At 38.9% G+C, this 18,566-nt stretch overlaps 1 protein-coding gene across 4 annotated transcripts in view; it reads right to left on the reverse strand.

Moving 5' to 3' along the window:
• Positions 1-1,271: 1,271 nt before the first annotated feature.
• Positions 1,272-18,566, reverse strand: part of OGDH (oxoglutarate dehydrogenase) — a 95,467-nt gene continuing 78,172 nt past the window's right edge. For all 4 annotated transcript variants that reach the window (XM_003757737.4, XM_031951513.1, XM_003757738.4 and 1 more), the window contains 13 exons: positions 17,854-18,033; positions 14,921-15,073; positions 12,758-12,860; positions 11,523-11,651; positions 10,803-10,953; positions 10,224-10,351; positions 9,900-10,078; positions 8,960-9,031; positions 6,860-6,982; positions 5,533-5,605; positions 3,355-3,518; positions 2,304-2,458; positions 1,272-1,806 (listed from right to left, as the gene is read on the reverse strand). In XM_003757737.4, coding sequence (XP_003757785.1) covers positions 1,686-1,806; positions 2,304-2,458; positions 3,355-3,518; positions 5,533-5,605; positions 6,860-6,982; positions 8,960-9,031; positions 9,900-10,078; positions 10,224-10,351; positions 10,803-10,953; positions 11,523-11,651; positions 12,758-12,860; positions 14,921-15,073; positions 17,854-18,033 — 1,731 coding nt within the window. In that variant the 3' untranslated portion in view covers positions 1,272-1,685. The remainder of the gene's footprint in view (positions 1,807-2,303; positions 2,459-3,354; positions 3,519-5,532; positions 5,606-6,859; positions 6,983-8,959; positions 9,032-9,899; positions 10,079-10,223; positions 10,352-10,802; positions 10,954-11,522; positions 11,652-12,757; positions 12,861-14,920; positions 15,074-17,853; positions 18,034-18,566) is intronic.

An 18,566-nucleotide genomic window follows, 5' to 3' on the forward strand; every position in this document is an offset into this window, starting at 1 on the left:
CAAGAATACCTTATTCCCTATTTTAAATTAGCACCAAGAAAAATTCTTAGGGTGTAACTTTCCCAGAGCTCTGTTACATCTTCCCATGAAAAAGGGGAATACAATGACTTAGGTCAAGTTAGCAAAATTCAGAACAAGGGTTTTCTTTACTTGGCATTTAAATCGAAGATCTAGACAGGCCCCAGGATAATTTTTTATTTTATTGGTGAAGCCAAATACAATGAAAAGCTGTTGTTTTTTTTTTTAACCAAAATAAATAAATCAGATCTGTCACTGTGAAGAATCAAAGTGGTGATGAGGAGCAGTCATCAATTTCTGCCCCTGCTCCCTACCCCTCAGCTCCCACCTCCTGCTACCTTTTGCTTTGGCACAGGAAAGGATGCATCAGAAAGTCTCTATCTTACCCCCCCTCCCTTTTTTTAAATTAAAGGAGGAAGAAGGAGGGGAGGAAAAAAGAGGCATTTGGGAAGGAAAGAGGTGGTAAGAAAACAAGCAAAAAGGCCATGACTAGGTTTATATACCACATCAGGGATCAGAGCAACACATACCAAATGGGCTGCTGAGAAGGGAAGGGAAAACTTTCTGGCCAGAGACTAAGGCTAACTTCAATAGAAAAGTCATTATTCACATGATGTACATAACCTGTGGCTCTATGCTCCAGATTCCACCCCCAAAGCAAAGCTGTATATATATATATATATATATATATATTCTATTTTGTAGTATGAAAGACTTAGGTGCCAGAAAGGGACACTGTTTTGCCAATTCTGTGACATGAAGAACAGTCAATGCTGAAAAAAGGGCAGAAGCAGCAAAGGCTGAAGCTATTCCTGGTCACTAAAGTATGAAAGATTGGGACATGCAGACCACATGCAATAAGCTCAGGAGGGATTGCACAGAGGAAAATAAATGAGGGACAACTATATATCAGAGGAAAGAAACTAAGGGGCCACCTGCTTTGGATTCTGGGACTGACTCAACCTGGACTTATCATCTCTCCCCTTAAGCTTGATAGCTAATGGAGTCCATCTCCCTGCTATGACTGGGTATCAAATGGGTCTCAATTAGAAGAATATGGCAAAATCCAGCTCTTGGGACAGACAATTTCTTTCCTTTTGGATAATCTTTCTGGGTTTAGCTATAGAAAAATCCCAATCCTGAAGTAAAAAGACCTCTTTTTTGACTAGGGATTATTTTCAGCATAAGGAGAACCCAAAGTTCCTCCTTCGCATTGTGAGGGTGAAATTTTACCAAGTCAGGGAGTGGAAATATCTGACATCACCACACAAAGGCTTTTTGCCTGGTAAGGTTAAGGTCTTTAGAAGGGTGCTGACAACAGTAGCCCCTTCCTCAGTGCTACTTCTGCAGAAGGTGCTATTCCACAAAGCTATTCGCCTTCACAGAAAGCCAAGACAGTCATAAAATTATGAACTGTTGAACATTTGGTGGTGATGAATGAGGAAGACTATTTGATAGAGAAATGATAACTTCAATTTCTAAGAGAACAACTTTGGAGGGGAGAGGAGCATAGATAGGAATATGCAGGACAAAAGGAGGAAGCAGAGATTTGGGGCAGAAGCTGGGCACCACACTTTAGTTGATCTAGTCTGGAGTTAAGAGGAGAAGTGAGTGGCAGATATGGATATACAGACAGAAGGTAGGGTCCAAGTAGCTGAGGCCAAGACCTAGAATAAGCCCTTGAAAGAGTCCAGATTGAAAGCAGTATCCAGGAGACGCTGCAGCTCTGTCAGGTGTGTCTTCTTGTTGCCTGTGGCTGGGGCAGCAGCAGGGTCACGCCCAGCATACCTGAGATGGAAAGAAAATTCAGTGGCAGTGAATCCCATTTTGTTCCTTCAATAAGAACATAAAGTTCATTTTTATCAAAAATAGCAATGAGAAGAGCAGCTAATGTTGGTGTAGCTGGAGTAGCTCTTAGAGTTGGCAAAGCTCTATTCATGTTATTTCATTTGATCCTCAAAACATCCCTATGGACAGGTGCTATTCTTACACCTCTCCTCCCCCATATTACAGAATTAGAAATTAAGGATGAGAGAGGTTAAGTGACTTGCCAAGAATCATACAACTAATGAGGGTCTGACTCTTATCACTTCCCATTAGGTTACCTACCTAAGATTTTCTGATATTCACCCCAACAGCACTAAAAAGGAGGACGACGAGAATCCCCTTTAGGATACTAAATAATACTGGATTGGAGTGCCTTCTGGATATGAGCCATATGGAGCTTCTGGAGGGCACCCGCAAAGGATGGAATGTAGCCCAGGCAGGGCAGTAGGAATAATTACCAGACAGGCTTGGCTCGGTCTATGGTCGTGCGAAGTCTTGGCTTCACGTAGTCATAGTAACCCTGATTTTTATGCTCTTCCTGGCACCAGGCCAGCTCTGCATTAGGGTACTTCAGCACTTCCTTCTGCAGGAGGTCGAAGGGGAACGGGGAGAGCTAGGAAGGAAACAACACCACAGCTTCAAACACAGCACATTCTGACAGAGGAGACAGGGACAACCCAACTAGCCCCGTTCTTCCAAACACTCAAAAAGATGAAGTTCTAATGGTAAAGGGTAGAGGTTAGCCCTTACAAAGTCTCATGAAAAGGCATTCCTAGGTTAAAAGGCAACTACCAATCTCATTGTCTGCCTTTGGTAACCACAATCATTCTAGGGTGTTTCTATTAACTATTTGGCCACTATGTCCTAAAAACACACATGTGCATAAAGAGTATGAAGACCAAAAAAAAAAAAAAAAAAAAAAAAAAGAAAGAAAGAAAGAGAGAGGCTGCCCTCAAATAAAGTACCATGCCTACAAAGAAATATGAAATGTAAATAGTCAATATAATTGTGTGTATAAGTTGGTGATGGAGTATGGAGCAAGAATCAGTTAGGGAAGCCTCTCTAAGGTTGTAATTTGCTTCAACAAACATTTATTAGGCACCTGTTATGTGTGTGCAAGGTTCTATCCTAGAGGATGAAGATACAAAGATTTAAAAAAAAAATTTTTTGTCTTTAATTAAAGTTTCCATTCTACCATAGGAAGCAATAAATATATTAGTGTTTTAAAAAGGAGAGAGTATTAACAGCTAGTAACAGGTAGGGAAGAGGGTGGAAATCAGGTAATTCAATTCAGCCACAATTTTTAAAAATACCACCATATGTCAGGCACTAGGCTAGTTGCTAGAGATATAAAGAAAAAAAGTCTACTGAGGGCAGGGACCTTATATAGTACTAGAGATGGATATGCAGAAGGATTACTTCTTTGCAAGAGTAAACAGACACGGGAGAGGTTCTTGCTACTACAGCATATGCCAACATTTACAATTTGTAGTTCATCCTTTTCCCCACCTGCTCAATCCTGGTGATAGCCACATCTGCCTCCATGTTTCTGGCTTGTCGCTCTCGAGTAAGGTCATAGTACACCTTGCCGGTACAGAAAAGAAGTCTCTTGGTTTTCTCTGGGTTCTGGGAAGCAGGACCATTGTCTGGAATAACACGCTGGAAACTGCTACCTGGAACAGAGGCCACAATGGACGGTGTTATCTCTAGAAATTTAGCCAGCAAGAGCAACCAAACATAACTCCAGAAACGCTGACATCTTCCAATCCTCTTTAATTACTAATCAGAAAATTTTCAATAATGACTCTATCATCCATGCATTAACTAAACATCTTCCTTGGAATGATTTTTTTTCATCTGTTCAAGGTAATGGATTATATAAGTTTTAATATCATGGATTTGGATAAACACATTTATATTGTGCTTGATCTATTGTTCACTGTGATTTTACATGTATAATTTTTAATATAACCACAGCAAAAAAAACAAGCTCTTGAGTATCTATCATCCCAGTATGTTTTGTGAAAGGAACAAGACATTTAAAATAGTAGTGCCAAACTCAAATAGAAATGAGTTCCACTAATCTGTATAAAAAGATCCCTGAAGGCTGCACATTAACTTAATTCTAAAATATAATGCTGTCTATGTTCTAATGTATTTTTATTTTTTTAAACATTACTCAGTGACATTTTAATCCAGGCCAGAGTTGCATTTGACACATGTGATCTTACAAATCAACCAGAAAAAAAAAAAACAATTTGCCTAAGATTTCCATGATCTGAAGAAAATTTGAAGTAAGAGCACAGAATTCTTCCTGAAACAGAAAAGCTTGAGGGAAATCCTTTGGTAGATTTGACAAGCCACTGCAGGGGGCTATGTACCTTTTAGGAGAGAGAAGTGGGTTGAGAGTAGAAGAATGGGGATTCCCACCCACTTGCAAATACAGCTAAAATATCTTCCAGTACTGGTTCTCCATTTTAATAAAAGAGAAAGGTTTCTACAGATTCTCATGCTGATTCTCAGGATTGGAAATCTCTGACAACTCTATTCCAAGGGTAAAAGAGAGGCCAGTGGCATTTACAAATTGCTAACAAAATACACTGAAAATGGTAAAGCCCATGGCAAAAATTGAGACTGGGACATCAGAACTCAAGGGCCACAAGTAATTACAGACCCTTACCAAATGCCTGGGTATCTGAAACTCTTCAGACCCTTCAGAACAAACAGGACTATTACTCAGATGCATTTAAGACACTTGAATTAATAATACCTCCCTTACCATTGTTATTATTCTATCTCCTGAGGTTAACTGTTCATTCTTTTCTTAACCCAAATAGCCATCTTGCTGTAGGAAGAAACATTATTTTTCAATAATCTATCCATATCCTAGAATGAACCTTAGAGATTATCTAGTCTTATCTCCTTTTATAGACAAGGAAACTAAAGTCCTCAGAGTATGTCTAAGGTCACACAACTAAATGGTAGAAGACTCCTGACCATTGCCCTTTCTATGAACCTACAACTTGGGCAAGTCTAGGAAGTTTTCTTTACATCAGGCCCAAGCCTGCCTTTCTGCAACCTTCACCCAGTATTCCTAACTGACCCCAAGGATTAAACAACAGGACCAACATCCTTCTGGGACTGACAGTCCTTCCAACACTTACAAGGAGGTTCTCATATTCCTCCCCACCCCCCAAAGTCTTCTCCAAGCTCAAAACTCCCAATTTCTTTAACCATTCTAAAATTTTGAGAGGAATTAAGTTATGCTTGCTATCTTAGCGCCTTTGCAGACTCTATTCTTTTTCCTTTTTTTTTTTTTTGGGGGGGGGGTGGTGGTGGTGGTGGTGGAGGTGGTGAGGGAAATGAACGCCTTCCTTTCTTCAGTTCTGTGGCATGTTTTCCATGCTCTCTCAAAAATCAAAGACAATGGTTTAGCTACCATATTGTTTCATTCTGTAAGAACTCTACCAAACAAATGACCACTTAACAAACAGGAAACAAGGGCAGATGTTCTCTCTAGGCTTAGTCACCAAGGAAGTATCTGGGGCCCCTCCAGTGTCAGGGAACCTGCCTTCACCAAGAGCCCTGCAGCACAGCTGCAAGCTTATCCTCCCTGGAGTTAAGAAAAAGAAAGCAATAAGTCCTTCTAGGACAAGGCCATGGAACCTCTTTTCCTAATGCTCTTACCTGGAAGCATGTCATCAAAGTTGGACCTGGCTTCAGGGTGACGCAGCAGTGACTTTGGAGTGAAGACGATCAACTGAAATACATTGGGAAAAGACTCACGACAGGCTGGATTCAGAGTGCTCCAGGAGGGAGCTTGGTAAAACAACTAGGCTCTTGTTCACTAACAAGATCTTATACATTGCAAATCCCTCCATCTCTTTACAAGAAGTTCTCCACGGAGAAAAGGAGGCAGAAAAGGGAAGAAAGAAAATGCAATTCTATCTCCTCCTCTTTCTATCTCCCACACTATATTAGATTACTAAGCAGACTGAGGGAGATGTAAATCCCAACTTAGATGGAGTACACCTTTTGAGTCCCCTTAACCAACCTAATAAAAGCAGCTGTCGACTTCTCCTACATCACAGTTGTAAGCAGCTGCTTTTGGCTCACATTATGCTGGTTTCTCAATGGCACCATTCTATGTCCCTTAAACAGGATCCTCCTCACATCAAGTCAGCAAGGACCTAGTTGCTTGCACTCAGACATAACTAGTGACAAAATGCCCAATGAGAAAGTGGACCACTCAACATCACCCCTATTCCTCAAGATTGGGAGAACAGAATCCCTTTGAATGATTCTTCTATTTTAAAGAAATTTGGCTGAAGGAAAAAAAAGCCTGATGCAAACAGGCTATATGTAAAGGCTCATTTCTCATTCCTGCATCTTGTCTCCACCTTAATAATTCAACTGAATTCAAATGAATTGTTGCATTCGCTGTGGATGGGAAGCTAATGTGCTGAACTGCAGTGAGAGCTGAGGCAGAATTGAGTTGTTCAAGGCTATCCCATTAAAGGACAAGCTTTGGCAGGCCCTACCAAACTGGAAAGCTTTGAGTATGGGCCTGGTAACAAATGGTTTGTATATGTAGCAGCAGAGGACTATCCTAGACAAATTCAGAGATGCCCATCATCCCAACCCCAACGTTGGTCACTAGGTTTTTTGGGGCCATGAAGGAAACCATTTACTAAAAGCATGAATGAGTTTCAATGTTATCAGTGGAAGTTACACTCACAGTGAATGAAATCACAAAGACTGAAACAGCACCATCCCAAGGTAGACTGTCTTGGAGAAAAAAGTTTTTGCAGAATAGGTGGGGGAAAAAAATATCTTGTGGATCAGATCCCACCTTTGCCCAATTTCCTATAAAGGATGCTTTACTCTCAGAAATTCCATGAGGTCAGGACCACCCATCCAGAACTCTTTCTCTTGGAATGTAAGAGGGTAACCAATTTGGGTTTAGCTCTTGGATCAGAGCCTTTTTTTGGGCACAGTAGGCTCTGTAACTGACCGGCTTCCGGAAGGGCAGCAAGATCTGTCGTCGGAGGACATGGAAGAAGTTGGCAGGAGTGGAACAATTAACAACAATCCAGTTGCAGTCATAGAGTTGACGCACATCAAAGTCATCAAGTTTCTATAGCAAAGAGAACACAGTGAATTGTCAGGGTCCAATGAGTCACTAAAACCACCCCATTTATAGACCCACTGTATTCAAGAAGGGGTCTGGGTCTTTGGGTGGGAAGATTACAAACTAGAAATAAGGATATTCAAGGGCCTTCAGAGATCATGCTAAACAATTCCCTCATCATATAGCCAGAAGATCATAATGGAGGGCTTTAAATTAGCCAGATGCTTCTCTAGATTCAAGTTCTAGGTCCAATCATTAGATACTTTGGGTCTCTAATTTTTTGAGTCCTATTATGGAATTCTGCTTTGAGCCAAAATGCACTTCAGAATGAGGAAAGTCAAAAATTATCACTTTTTAGTTAGGGCTATCTGTGCAACTTTGCTCTTGATTATATACTATCTAGAGTTACTCTTTGGTGGTTTTACATTTATACATCTTGTTGAAAATGGATTATAAACTCTCTGAGGGCAGGAGCATTTTTCTTTTTTGGTATTTCGAAAATATTTGTTGATGAATATTTATTGATTCCATTGTGGTGAGTCTCTGGTTTATTCTCACTGTGTAGTGATTCATTGTTTCTTCAGGAATTATACATTTTATTATTTAAAGATCTGCCCTGATAGGCTTTTTAAAAATAATAGCTTTTTATTATTCAAAATACATGCAAAGATAGTTTTCAACATTTAACCTTGTAAAACATTGTTTTCCAAATTTTTCTACCTTCTCCATCTTCCCCTTCCCCTAGAGAGCAAGTTACCCAATATAGGTTAAACATGTCCAATTCTTCTAAACATTTCCACATTTATCAAGAGCATTTTTCTTTCTGTGATAAAATGATATACAGTAAGAACTTAGAATAATATCTACTAATTAACAGTTTGTTATTGTATGACTCCATTTGTGATTTTTGTTTTGGCAAAGATACTAGAGTAGTTTGCTATTTCCTTTTCTATGAGGAAACTGAGGCAAATGGCATGAAATGACAGGGTCACTTCAGTGAATGTCTGAGGTTGAATTTGAGCTCAACAAGAGGAGTCTTCCTGACTTCAGGCCGGGCACTCTGTGCACTATGCCACCTAGCAATACAGTTAGTCCTTAGTAAATACCTCTTGATTGGTTTCCTTCTCAAAATAAATTATCTTGAATCTCTGGGATATAGCCAGCACACTTAGGTTATTCACTCGAAAGAGAGCTGGATTTAGAACCACTGGGTTTTTAAGTGAAAAATCCAGCTTTAACACCACTTATTCATGTGACTCTGGGCAAGTCACAGAACCTGCAAAATCCTATTCCGTAGAAAGAGGGGACTCTAGTGCTCAGTTTCTTTATTGTCACCCTGAAACAAGTTCTTTAAAAAGATAATTGGAGGGAATTGTCATGGAGTGGTAAATATAATCTACAACTTTCAAATTCAGGTTCCACTGGCAAGAGCAGGAAGTTACAGGAAGTAGCCCTCACATTTCTATTTCCTTTGTACTCTGCTGAGGTCTCTCATTTAGGGGAAAACCAGCAGGCAAAGTGGCCACACCTATCTACCCACTTAAACTAATTAGGAAAACAAGGCACAGTCATGTCATAAGACCCCACAAGTGATTACCAAGATGGAAATTGCCAAAAACAGGCAGATGACCACAAGAATCCAAGTGGAAATTTAAGAAGAGCTAAAGCAGGAGTCCTCAAACTTTTTAAATAGGGGGCCAGTTCACCCTCCCTCAGATTGCTGGAGGGCCGGACTATAGTAAAAACAAAAACTTTGTTTTCTGGGCCTTTAAATAAGGAAACTTCATAGCCCTGGGTGAGGGGGATAAACGTCCTCAGCTGCCGCATCTAGTCTGCGGGCCATAGTTTGAGGGCGCCTGAGCTAAAGGTCTGAGGAGTTCTCTCCCGCCAACTCCCTTCCCTTATACATCATGGGCTGTCTGCACTAAACTGAGTTACCCAACTCAGAGAGTCCTAACCAGTACAGGGGCAACTTAAACTTACAGGGAAGACATCTGGATCATCATTGCACATCTGCAGAAATCTCTCTGGTCTAGCTGATGAATGCTCTGGACCCTAGAAGCAAGCAAGAAATAAGTTTGAGGTCACTCCTATGCTGAAAATCTATGATGCTTGTCACGGATTTGACAAGTGACAAATTGTGTTTTGAGCACTGCTAAGTTTCTCCTCCCCTTGCTGACCTCTTGACATCTTTATCCCTTCTCATACTCACAAATAGGACATGCATCATTAGGCATTCTTATCTGAAACTGCTGTCTGTACCTGGGGCTTTTTGACTCTTTTCCCCCTTAATGAAAGCCCTCATTTTATATGGCCTCAGGATCATTCAACTAGGCTTTCATCTGTTCCAAAACCAGAGATTAAAGATAGTGAGCAGTAGTACAAACTGATATAGCACTGGATGCTCCTAGCACCTGGAGCAGACTGGGCCTTTTAAAGTTGGGGTTAAGAATGAGAGTGCTGAGAGGTCTGAGTGTCAGATTATGTACTGTCAAATAAGACTTATTTTCCATAATGACTCAAAATCAGAAAGTGATGACACATGCACGTCTACATGCCATGCCATGAATACATGACAAAGCCAAAGCTTCCTGTTTTGCTTCAGGAAGGGGGAGTGTGAAAAGTAAAAGGGGAGATTTAGGGTAAGGTAGAGAAATGGGCTCTTGGGGGCTACCACCTAGAGCAACTTCCTCTCACCATCTGCATGGAGAGAATGGAAAGTAGCAGGCTCATCTTTTTTGTTGTAACTGTTACAGGAGACAAGAACTGACTTAATGTCTACAGGAATATCTGGGATAGAGAGATCAGAAGCTAAATATGATGGTCATATGTAAAAGGTGAGGTCTAGAGAGTAGACCATCTAAGCAAAGGGCTTAGGCAGGAGTAGGTACCAGGGTAGACCAGTGGAGAGAGAAATGCTCACCATTCCTTCCATGCCATGGGGGAGTAGCAACACAATGCCATTCTGTCGAACCCACTTGGCCTGTCCTGGGCAAATGAACTGGTCAATGATGCACTGAGCAGTGTTGTGGAAGTCACCAAACTGAGCCTCCCAAAGGACAAGGGCATTAGGACTTGCCATAGCAAAGCCTAGCTCAAAGCCTATGTAGTACAAAGGAAGGATAAAGGACAGATCATTACTTCAGAAGAGAGGAAGAACAAAGATGTGTGCTCAAGGATACATTCATTCAACACAAATATGGTGGATTATGAGACTCCAGTTAAGTGTATATTCAAGGACACTGACCTAAGACTCCATATTCAGACAGAGAACTGTTGCAGACTGTATATGGAGCCTGGTTTGGCCAAAGGTGGTTCATGGGAATGCAGATTTTCTTGTCTACATTCTGGTCATGTAGCACATGGTGACGATGGCTGAAAAAGAACAATGGTTATTAATATCAACTTCCCCTCTCCCCCTCAAATGACCCTGCACGTAGCTTCACAAGCTACACAGTAAGAAACTATGATTGAGGAAGAGAGTTCCCAAAAATCTGTACAAACATAAAAGAACATTGTTTTTAACCAAAGTTGCCCCCCAAAATCAGCTTAACTGCTCTTTTCCTTTCTTTTCTATGTCTTGGAGACAATTGGGGTTAAATGATTTGCCCAGGTTCACACAGTAAGTGTCTGAGACCACAGGAGAACTAAGTTCTCCTAAAACCAGGGCTAATGCTCCATCATTACACACCTCAGCGGCCTCTGTGATTACTCTTTTCAAGCCAACGCCCCACTGAATGAGAGGTCAGTAAGGATGTGCTTGTTAAGAGAGTTCTGATTCTCTCTAATTCCCCTGCCCAAGGTGGTGGAAACTACTAGGCTTTACCTGAAGGTTCCCCGTTCAACATCCTGGCCACTGAGCCGAATATGGATTCCATCTTTCAGGAGTGAGCCGAAGGCCATGTATTCAGCAAGGGCCCAGTCCACTGTTCGATTCTTTACCATTTCTCCACGGGTTTTTAGAATTCGTCTCAAGCCTACAGAGACATTCAATTTGCCTTGACCAAACACTCAGCAATAGTTTCTATACAGGTTGATTCTCAATTGTGTTATATTAACAGGTAGGGAAGAGATATCCCTCTCTAGTTTTGGCTTAGAAAACAATAAGACTGTTTCATTAGAGAATGGGGTTTAAAATTGTAGTTATCTGACTGTTCTCAATACTTACATATGTTATGTGTCTACTAGGACAGCTACAATCTCATCAATTTTTTTTAAAACCCATACACTATTCAGAATTAAAAAGAACCCAACAACTTATTATTTTTGCAAGTCAAAAAATTTTAACATTCATAAAAATAATTTGAGTTTCAAATTCTCTTCCTCCCTCCCATCTCTTGAAAAGGCAAGCAATATGACATCTATTATAAAAGTGGAATCATTCAAATATATGCAAAAGAAAATATGTAGAAAGCCTGAGAAAATTTTAAAAAGTATGCTTCATTGTACATTCAATATTCTCTCTAGAGGTGGAAAACATTTCTTATCATGGTTCCTTTGGAACAGTATTACTGTTTTATTCTACAATTAGTAAAATTATTATTACCCCCATGAATGGTAAAATTCTCTACAGGAACAGAGCTGGCTACATTTCCTATGTGTGTCAGAACCTCTTCAGTTAGACCAGTTGAAGGACAAGACATACTCCTGGGCTGTCCATCTAGAGTAAAAAAACCTAGAAAAGAAAAGTTAAGCCAGAAATAGATCATCACCAGGTCTACTTTTATTAGCCTATGATGAGACACTGAAGGCCAAAGATTATTCTGTTCTTCCCTGAACTGAATAAGAAAATGCAGAACTTTATGGAAGGAGATTCAGAATTAAAAGGTCTCAAGATTCAATAGAACTTCCAAATTTAGGAGGGGCAACTTTTGTACTTACAACCTTCTACCTAGATTTATAGTTCTGTATAAGTTAATGTCTATTAAAATACAAAATCCTGAAAAGCAGAGACTAGAAACTCTTTGTCATAGGATCATAGATCTAGAGCTGAAAGGGACCTCAAAGGCCAAGTCCAAACCTGTTGTTTTAGTGATGAGGAAATCAAGTCCCAGAGAGAATATATGTGACTTGCTCAGTGTCACAGAGATATTTAAAGCACCATAGAGATTTGAACCCAAGCTCTTTGATTTCAGAGGGCAGGGTTTGAACTTAGTTCTTTTGCAGGAAAGGTCAGTGTCCTTTCCCCTGTAGTGGTGATTCTGTATGGCTATGAATCACAGAATACCACAATTTCCAAAGAATGGAGGTTGAGGGAAACCTCATGGGCAATGGAAGAGTACGTGGGAAGCATGAGTAGGCTGGAACATCTCCTCAATGAAAAGCATCACAGAACAAATGGAATAAAGGATGCGTGACCAGAAAGTTAAGAGAGAGAAAGCAAGCTATAACTAAAACAAAGATACCCTATGGCATATTTATGAGAAAACATGGGAAAAATTTGCAAAGGAAAGAAAAAAATGGATACAATCAGCACTATTGGAGGGAATATTCTCATGGATAAGGTCACAAATCCTTTAAACTATAATTTCTTCTACTCTACCTTTAATTGTATATTCGTTATAATGTGATTAATCTTTGAAAAAAGGGTCAAATGGTCCTTATTCATTCATCTCAAATTCATTTTTTCTAATAGGGCAGTTGAAATTTTCTTCTTGTTTACTTGTTATATTATGGCTTCCACCTTCCACATGCATTCTAAGAAACGCCAAATTGTTCTCTTGTCCTTTCACTGTGGTCTGAGAACAAAAAAGCTTTAACAAGTGATCTGTTACTACTCACCAGGCCAGGGTGAGTCAAGCCAATGCTTGATGTGTAGGATCTTCTCATCTTTAGATCTGGCAAAGGCCTCCTCACAGATCTTATCATACTTGGAAATCTCCTCCTAGAAAGTAGTTGACACAGCACATCAGGTATAAGACCAAACACAGTGAGTACACCAGACTCTAGAGGTTGCTCTCTCTCATATTTCAAGGGAGGACAACTTACACTTATGTTCTAAAGCTTCTTAGTAAGCCAAGAAATTCAACCTGTGCTAGTTCTCAGGCTTTCCGGAGTCAAGGTAACAATAGGCCTTCTCTGTCACTCAAGTCAACATGGCTCCCTACTAGAATTTAGAACTTGTTTTCTGGCTACCTTGTCTATTTTTTTCAATATTCCTTAAAGGTTCAGTTTTGACCTCTCAGAAATCTTTGCCATCCCCCAGATAGATTCCATGTGTTGTTATTGAGTTGTTTTCATTAGTGCCTAATTCCTTAGGGTTTTCTTGGCAAAGACACTGGAATAGTTTGTCACTTTCTTCTCCAGCTCAATTAACAGATGAAAAAAAAAAAAAAAGAAAGAAAGAAACAGATGAGAGAAAGATTAAAAGATGAAGAACAGTTCTGAGACTGGATCTGATCTGAACTCCAAGAAGAGTTCCTGACTCCAGGCCTGGCAGTTTGTTCACTACAGTACTACCAAGATGTCCATATATTTCCTTATAAAGTTCTTAAGTTTCAAGTGATTAAAAAAAAAATCATGTCCCATAGTTTGAGGACTCAGTGCTGATTTGACACTTTCTGACCCTATGTTTCTTGTTCTTTATCCACACATTCTGCTTTTGGGATTCATATATGAATTTGTTTTCTTCATGTCGAATGAGAGGGCCAGGGTTTGTTTCATTATTGATTTTATGTCTCTAGCAAGTGCCACATAGTGCTTGATATAGAGCAGATATTTAAAAACTGAATTTAATGTTTTCCTTCCCCCAAACACTACCCATTGTCTTTCCTTTCTTCTTCAAAGCTGTTAATGGTATCATTACTCTCCTTCTCCCTGATTTTCCCAAACTTGGAGTGACTGTTCTTTTTGTCTTTTTTTTTTTTTAATTCAGTCTCCTAAGTTGCTCTATTTGCCATTTAAAAGCTACCATAACCTGTCTTTCCAGACTTGTTTTGCAAAATTTTTTTTAAAAAAAAATCTTATTTAATATTTCATTTTCCCCAATTACATGTAAAAAAAAAATTGCATTATTACTGCCTACTTAGCCCAAGAACTCTTTAGCAGCTCTTACTTTCTGCTGTTATCATAGTAAAAGTCCAAATAACTGTCTTCCTAATGAACAGAAACTTTTAACTAATTGCTCTCCTGTTTACTTGTCTCCTACAAATGGCTCTTCTCTTTGTGCACATATAGCTGTCCTCTTACCTTATCTCCAAACCACATCCCTCTTACTCTTACTCTTTCAAAACAATGCTTGAGTCTCAGTTCTTTTGTGAAATGGTCTCTTTCCTTTGAACTCTTGTTTCTTTTTATGTATTTATTTAATAAATTCAGCATTCATTTATAAATGCCTATGTGGCAGGCATCATATTAGGGCAGTGAGAATACGAAGACAAAAATGAACAGTCCCTATGCTCACCTGGGGGGAAATACCATGTGAATAAAAATTAAAAGGTTTTTGAGGGAGGAGATAAGTAGGGGAAAAGGGTCCCCTAACAATTGGGAGAAACCTGGAAAAACCTCTTGTAGGAAGAAGCACTTAAGCTGAACCTTGAAGAGAGCTAGGTTGTCCAGAGGAAGAGACATGGGGAGGAAGCCTGTGCAAAGGAATGGAAATGGGAATATCAAATATGCAGAGCATCAAATTAGCTGATTGGCCAAAGCTTGGAGTGCTGAAGGCTATTAAGGTATTATCAGAGTCAAGTTGCAGTTAGATGGGAAAGGACTACAAAATCCTAAATAGAAGGGTTTATGTTTTATCCAGGAATCATTGAGTGGAGGAAACACAAATTTCATTTGTGTTTGGGCAGGATCCCCACACTGATTCATTCTTCAAGACAAATGCCATGGCAACCATCTCCTTTTTTTTTTGTCCTGTCCAGGATTTAGGCATATAGTTGGGTGACTAATTTTGAGAGAGTTTGTTTGATGGAGTAAAAAGGATAGCCCAAGTGACTGTACCTCATATTCAGGCTGATTTACCACTCCTTGTGACACTAGGGTCTCAGCATATTTCTGCAACACAGGTTTCTGTTTTCTGATTTGTTTGTACATGAGGGGCTGAGTGAACATAGGCTCATCCATTTCGTTGTGACCATTACGTCTGTAACATACCTATATAGCAAAGGAAAGACATATTAGAAAACTAAATTAAAAAAAATATTTTCCCAGTTACATATAAAGCATCTTTTTTTTTGGGGGGGGTGTCATATATGTACATTCATTAAAAAACAAACAACAACACCACCACACCACATAACCTATTTGCATACAAATTATATGAACATAGCATGTATTAATTTATATTCAGTCTCCAAAGGTCTCTCTCTGGATGTTGATGGAGTTTTTCATCCAAAATTTATTGGGACTGCCTTGGATCCCAGAACCACTAAGAAGAACCAAGTCTATCATAGTTGATCATCGTGCAATCTTGTTGTTGCTGTGTAACAGTTTTATTCTGCTTTTGCTTGGTTTACTCAGCATCAGTACATGTAAATCTTTCCAAGTCTTTCTAAATCATACTGTTGAGCATTTTTTATAGAATAATATTCCATTACTTATGAAAATATACCATAACTTATTCAGTCATTCCCCAATTGATGAGCATCTAACTCACAGAAAACTAAATTCTTTAGTTATATTTGGGAGGTAGAGAAGTCTCAGCAAAAACAAAACAAAACAAAAAAAAAACTGGGATGGAATTCAGGAGATCCTAGTTTTAGTCTCAATATTATATAGCTTTTTTGCAAGTCATTCATTTCAATTAGGATGACTCTCCCTTCTTAATTCTTAGGGATGCTTTGTGAATTAAGGGGAAAAAATTGACAAGCAAGCTGATTTCAGAAAAGTCTGGAAAAGGGGCAGCTAAGTGGCATAGTGGATAGAGCACCAGCCCTGAAGTCAGGAGGACCCAAGTTCAAATCTGGCCTCAGACACTTAATAGTTCCTAACTGTGTGACCCTTGCCAAGTCACTCAACCCCAATTGCCTCAGAGAAAGACAGACAGACAGACAGACAGACAGAAAGAAAAAGAAAAGTTTGGAAAGAGTTACATAAACTGATGCCAAGTGAAATGAATAGGACCAAGAGAACATTATACCCAACAACAATAAGATTCTGTGATGCTCAACTGTGATGGACTTGGCTCTTTTCAACAATGAAGTGATTCAAGGCAATTCCAATAGACTTATTTATGGAGAGAGCCATCTACATCCTGAGAGGACTATGAAGATTAAATGGGTATCAAAGCATAGTATTTTCACCTTTTTGTTGTTGCTGTTGTTGTTGTAATCATTTTTCCCTTTCACCTTTTGATTTTATTTTTCTTGCACAGCATGATAAATATGGAAATACATTTAGAAGAAATGAACTTGTTTAACCTATATTGGATTGCTTGCTGTCTGTGGAAGCAGATGGGAGGGAGGAAGTGAGGGTAAAAAATTTGGAACACAAGATTTTGCAAAGATGAATGCAGAAAACTATCTTTGCATGTATTTAGAAAAATGAAAAAAGCTATTTTAAAAAATGCTTTAAAAAGTAAGCCTCTTTTTAAAAAGGAGAAGTTGAGAAAAAAAATGACAATAATATTGAATGGATTGTGGAAAGAGAGGCATGCTAATACATAGTTGGTGGAGCTGTGAAATAGTATAATCATTTTGAGAAGCAGTTTGGAATTATGCAAATAAGATAATTATAATATTCTCACTCTGAACCAGAAACTCCATTGATAGGCTTATACAATCAGTAAGAAAAAAGTTCCCATATAGTGTTCCAAAATATTTATCGTAGCCCTTTTTGTGAACTGAAAACAAAGTAAATGTCATCAATTGGGGAATGGTTAAACAAAATGTGGTACACGAACATAAGAGTATTATTGTGATATAAGAAATGATGTATGAGATAAATATGGAAGCGCAGAGAACATATGAACTGAAGTAAACGGAGTATACACAAACTACAACAATCTAAATGGAAAAAAGTTGATATACTAAAAAATTAAAAGTAAATGTAACAAAATATAAAGGGCTTCAACCCATTCCTTCCTTCAGAGAAGTCTATAAGTGCTACATATTATACCTATTTTTGTACTTGATTTTCTTTTCCTCATATGGATCACCTTTTTTGGGGGAAGAGAATAAAGGAAAAGATATATGGGATACTATGATGTAAAAAATAGAAAATATCAATAAAAACTTTTTTTTAATCACTTCAACGCTTCTGTTAGTCAGAAATAATAATATATCTTGGAACTTATCTGTGCTAGAAAAGAGGAGAAAATAATCTGTAAACTGGATGACTGGTCCGTGAGCATGACAGATTCCTGGAAACATCTTAGAATGGTTGAGGTAATTTGAGGATATTTAAGCTGGAGAAATGGTGTTTGGCGTAAGGAATCTGAGATGGTCACGACAATTTAAGTACATTTGAAAGGCTGTCGTATGAACAGTTTTGCTTATGTCCAAAATGCAGAAGTGAAGGCAAAGTGCAGATGTTGTATAAAGGCAGATTTAGACTTAAGGTGAAAAAAAAAAATCCTAATAATCATTTGAGCTGTCAAATGAGAAGGAATACCTTGGGAGATGACCCCTCATTAGGTATCTTCAAGGGTAGGCTAGATGACCATCTGTTAAGTATGTAATGGGAATTCTTATTCAAGTATGGGTTGGATCAGATGATCTTTACGACATTTCTAACTCTGAAATGCAAAGACTTGAACTGGATGATTATTTGTATGTGTTTAATAAGAGAGAAAATTCTGAATTGACAAGATAAGCTAAGATTCCCTTCTTCTTTCTCTTAAACCCCCACAAAACGCCAAAAACAAGGACAGGCAAATTAAGGAATGAGATACAAAGATCCACATCAACAATGACTGAATCCCAATGGTTACTTACCAAATCCACAACCACATCCTTATGAAAAGTGCTTCTCCACTCAGCAGCCACATTGCACACATACATAACTGCTTCAGGGTCATCGGCATTCACATGGAAAATTGGTGCATTTACCACTCGGGCCACATCAGTAGGGTATGGAGAAGAACGGGCCATACGAGGGTCTGTGGTAAAGCCAATCTGCAAGGAAAACATCCAGGCCTGAGTCAACAAGGATTCTCCTGCAATAACTTAAGACAATCTCAAAATAGCTCGATTGTTATCATTCTTTATCATTATAATTTTTCATTATCATTATTACTACCACCACCATCACCACCATAATGATCTAATCCAGAGGTTACCAAGGAGTGAACTATGATAAGAAGACCTACATATATTAGACCTAAGAGATAAGAAGCTAGCTATAGGCACTAGAACTATAAGGATTACCTCAATACAAATAATTTCAAACTAACAGTGTGATTCTCTTGTAACCAAACCCCACTGTAACAAGCCTGGAAACCCTGCTATAAACTAATAACATTATTTGGCTAAATGATCCTTTATTTACACTATTTCTATGGAACTGCTCCTGGAATTTTGTTTCTGAAATATTTAATTTTGCAACATAAGCTAATGTCATCAGGTAGAGCATGTCTTTCTATGGCAGAAAAATAAGCTCAGGCTTACCATAGTTATCACCTCAGATGCCAGGAGGACTTGTGGAGAAG

This window comes from Sarcophilus harrisii, chromosome 2 (genome assembly GCF_902635505.1).
Source record: "Sarcophilus harrisii chromosome 2, mSarHar1.11, whole genome shotgun sequence".
Taxonomy (NCBI): Eukaryota; Metazoa; Chordata; class Mammalia; order Dasyuromorphia; family Dasyuridae; genus Sarcophilus; species Sarcophilus harrisii.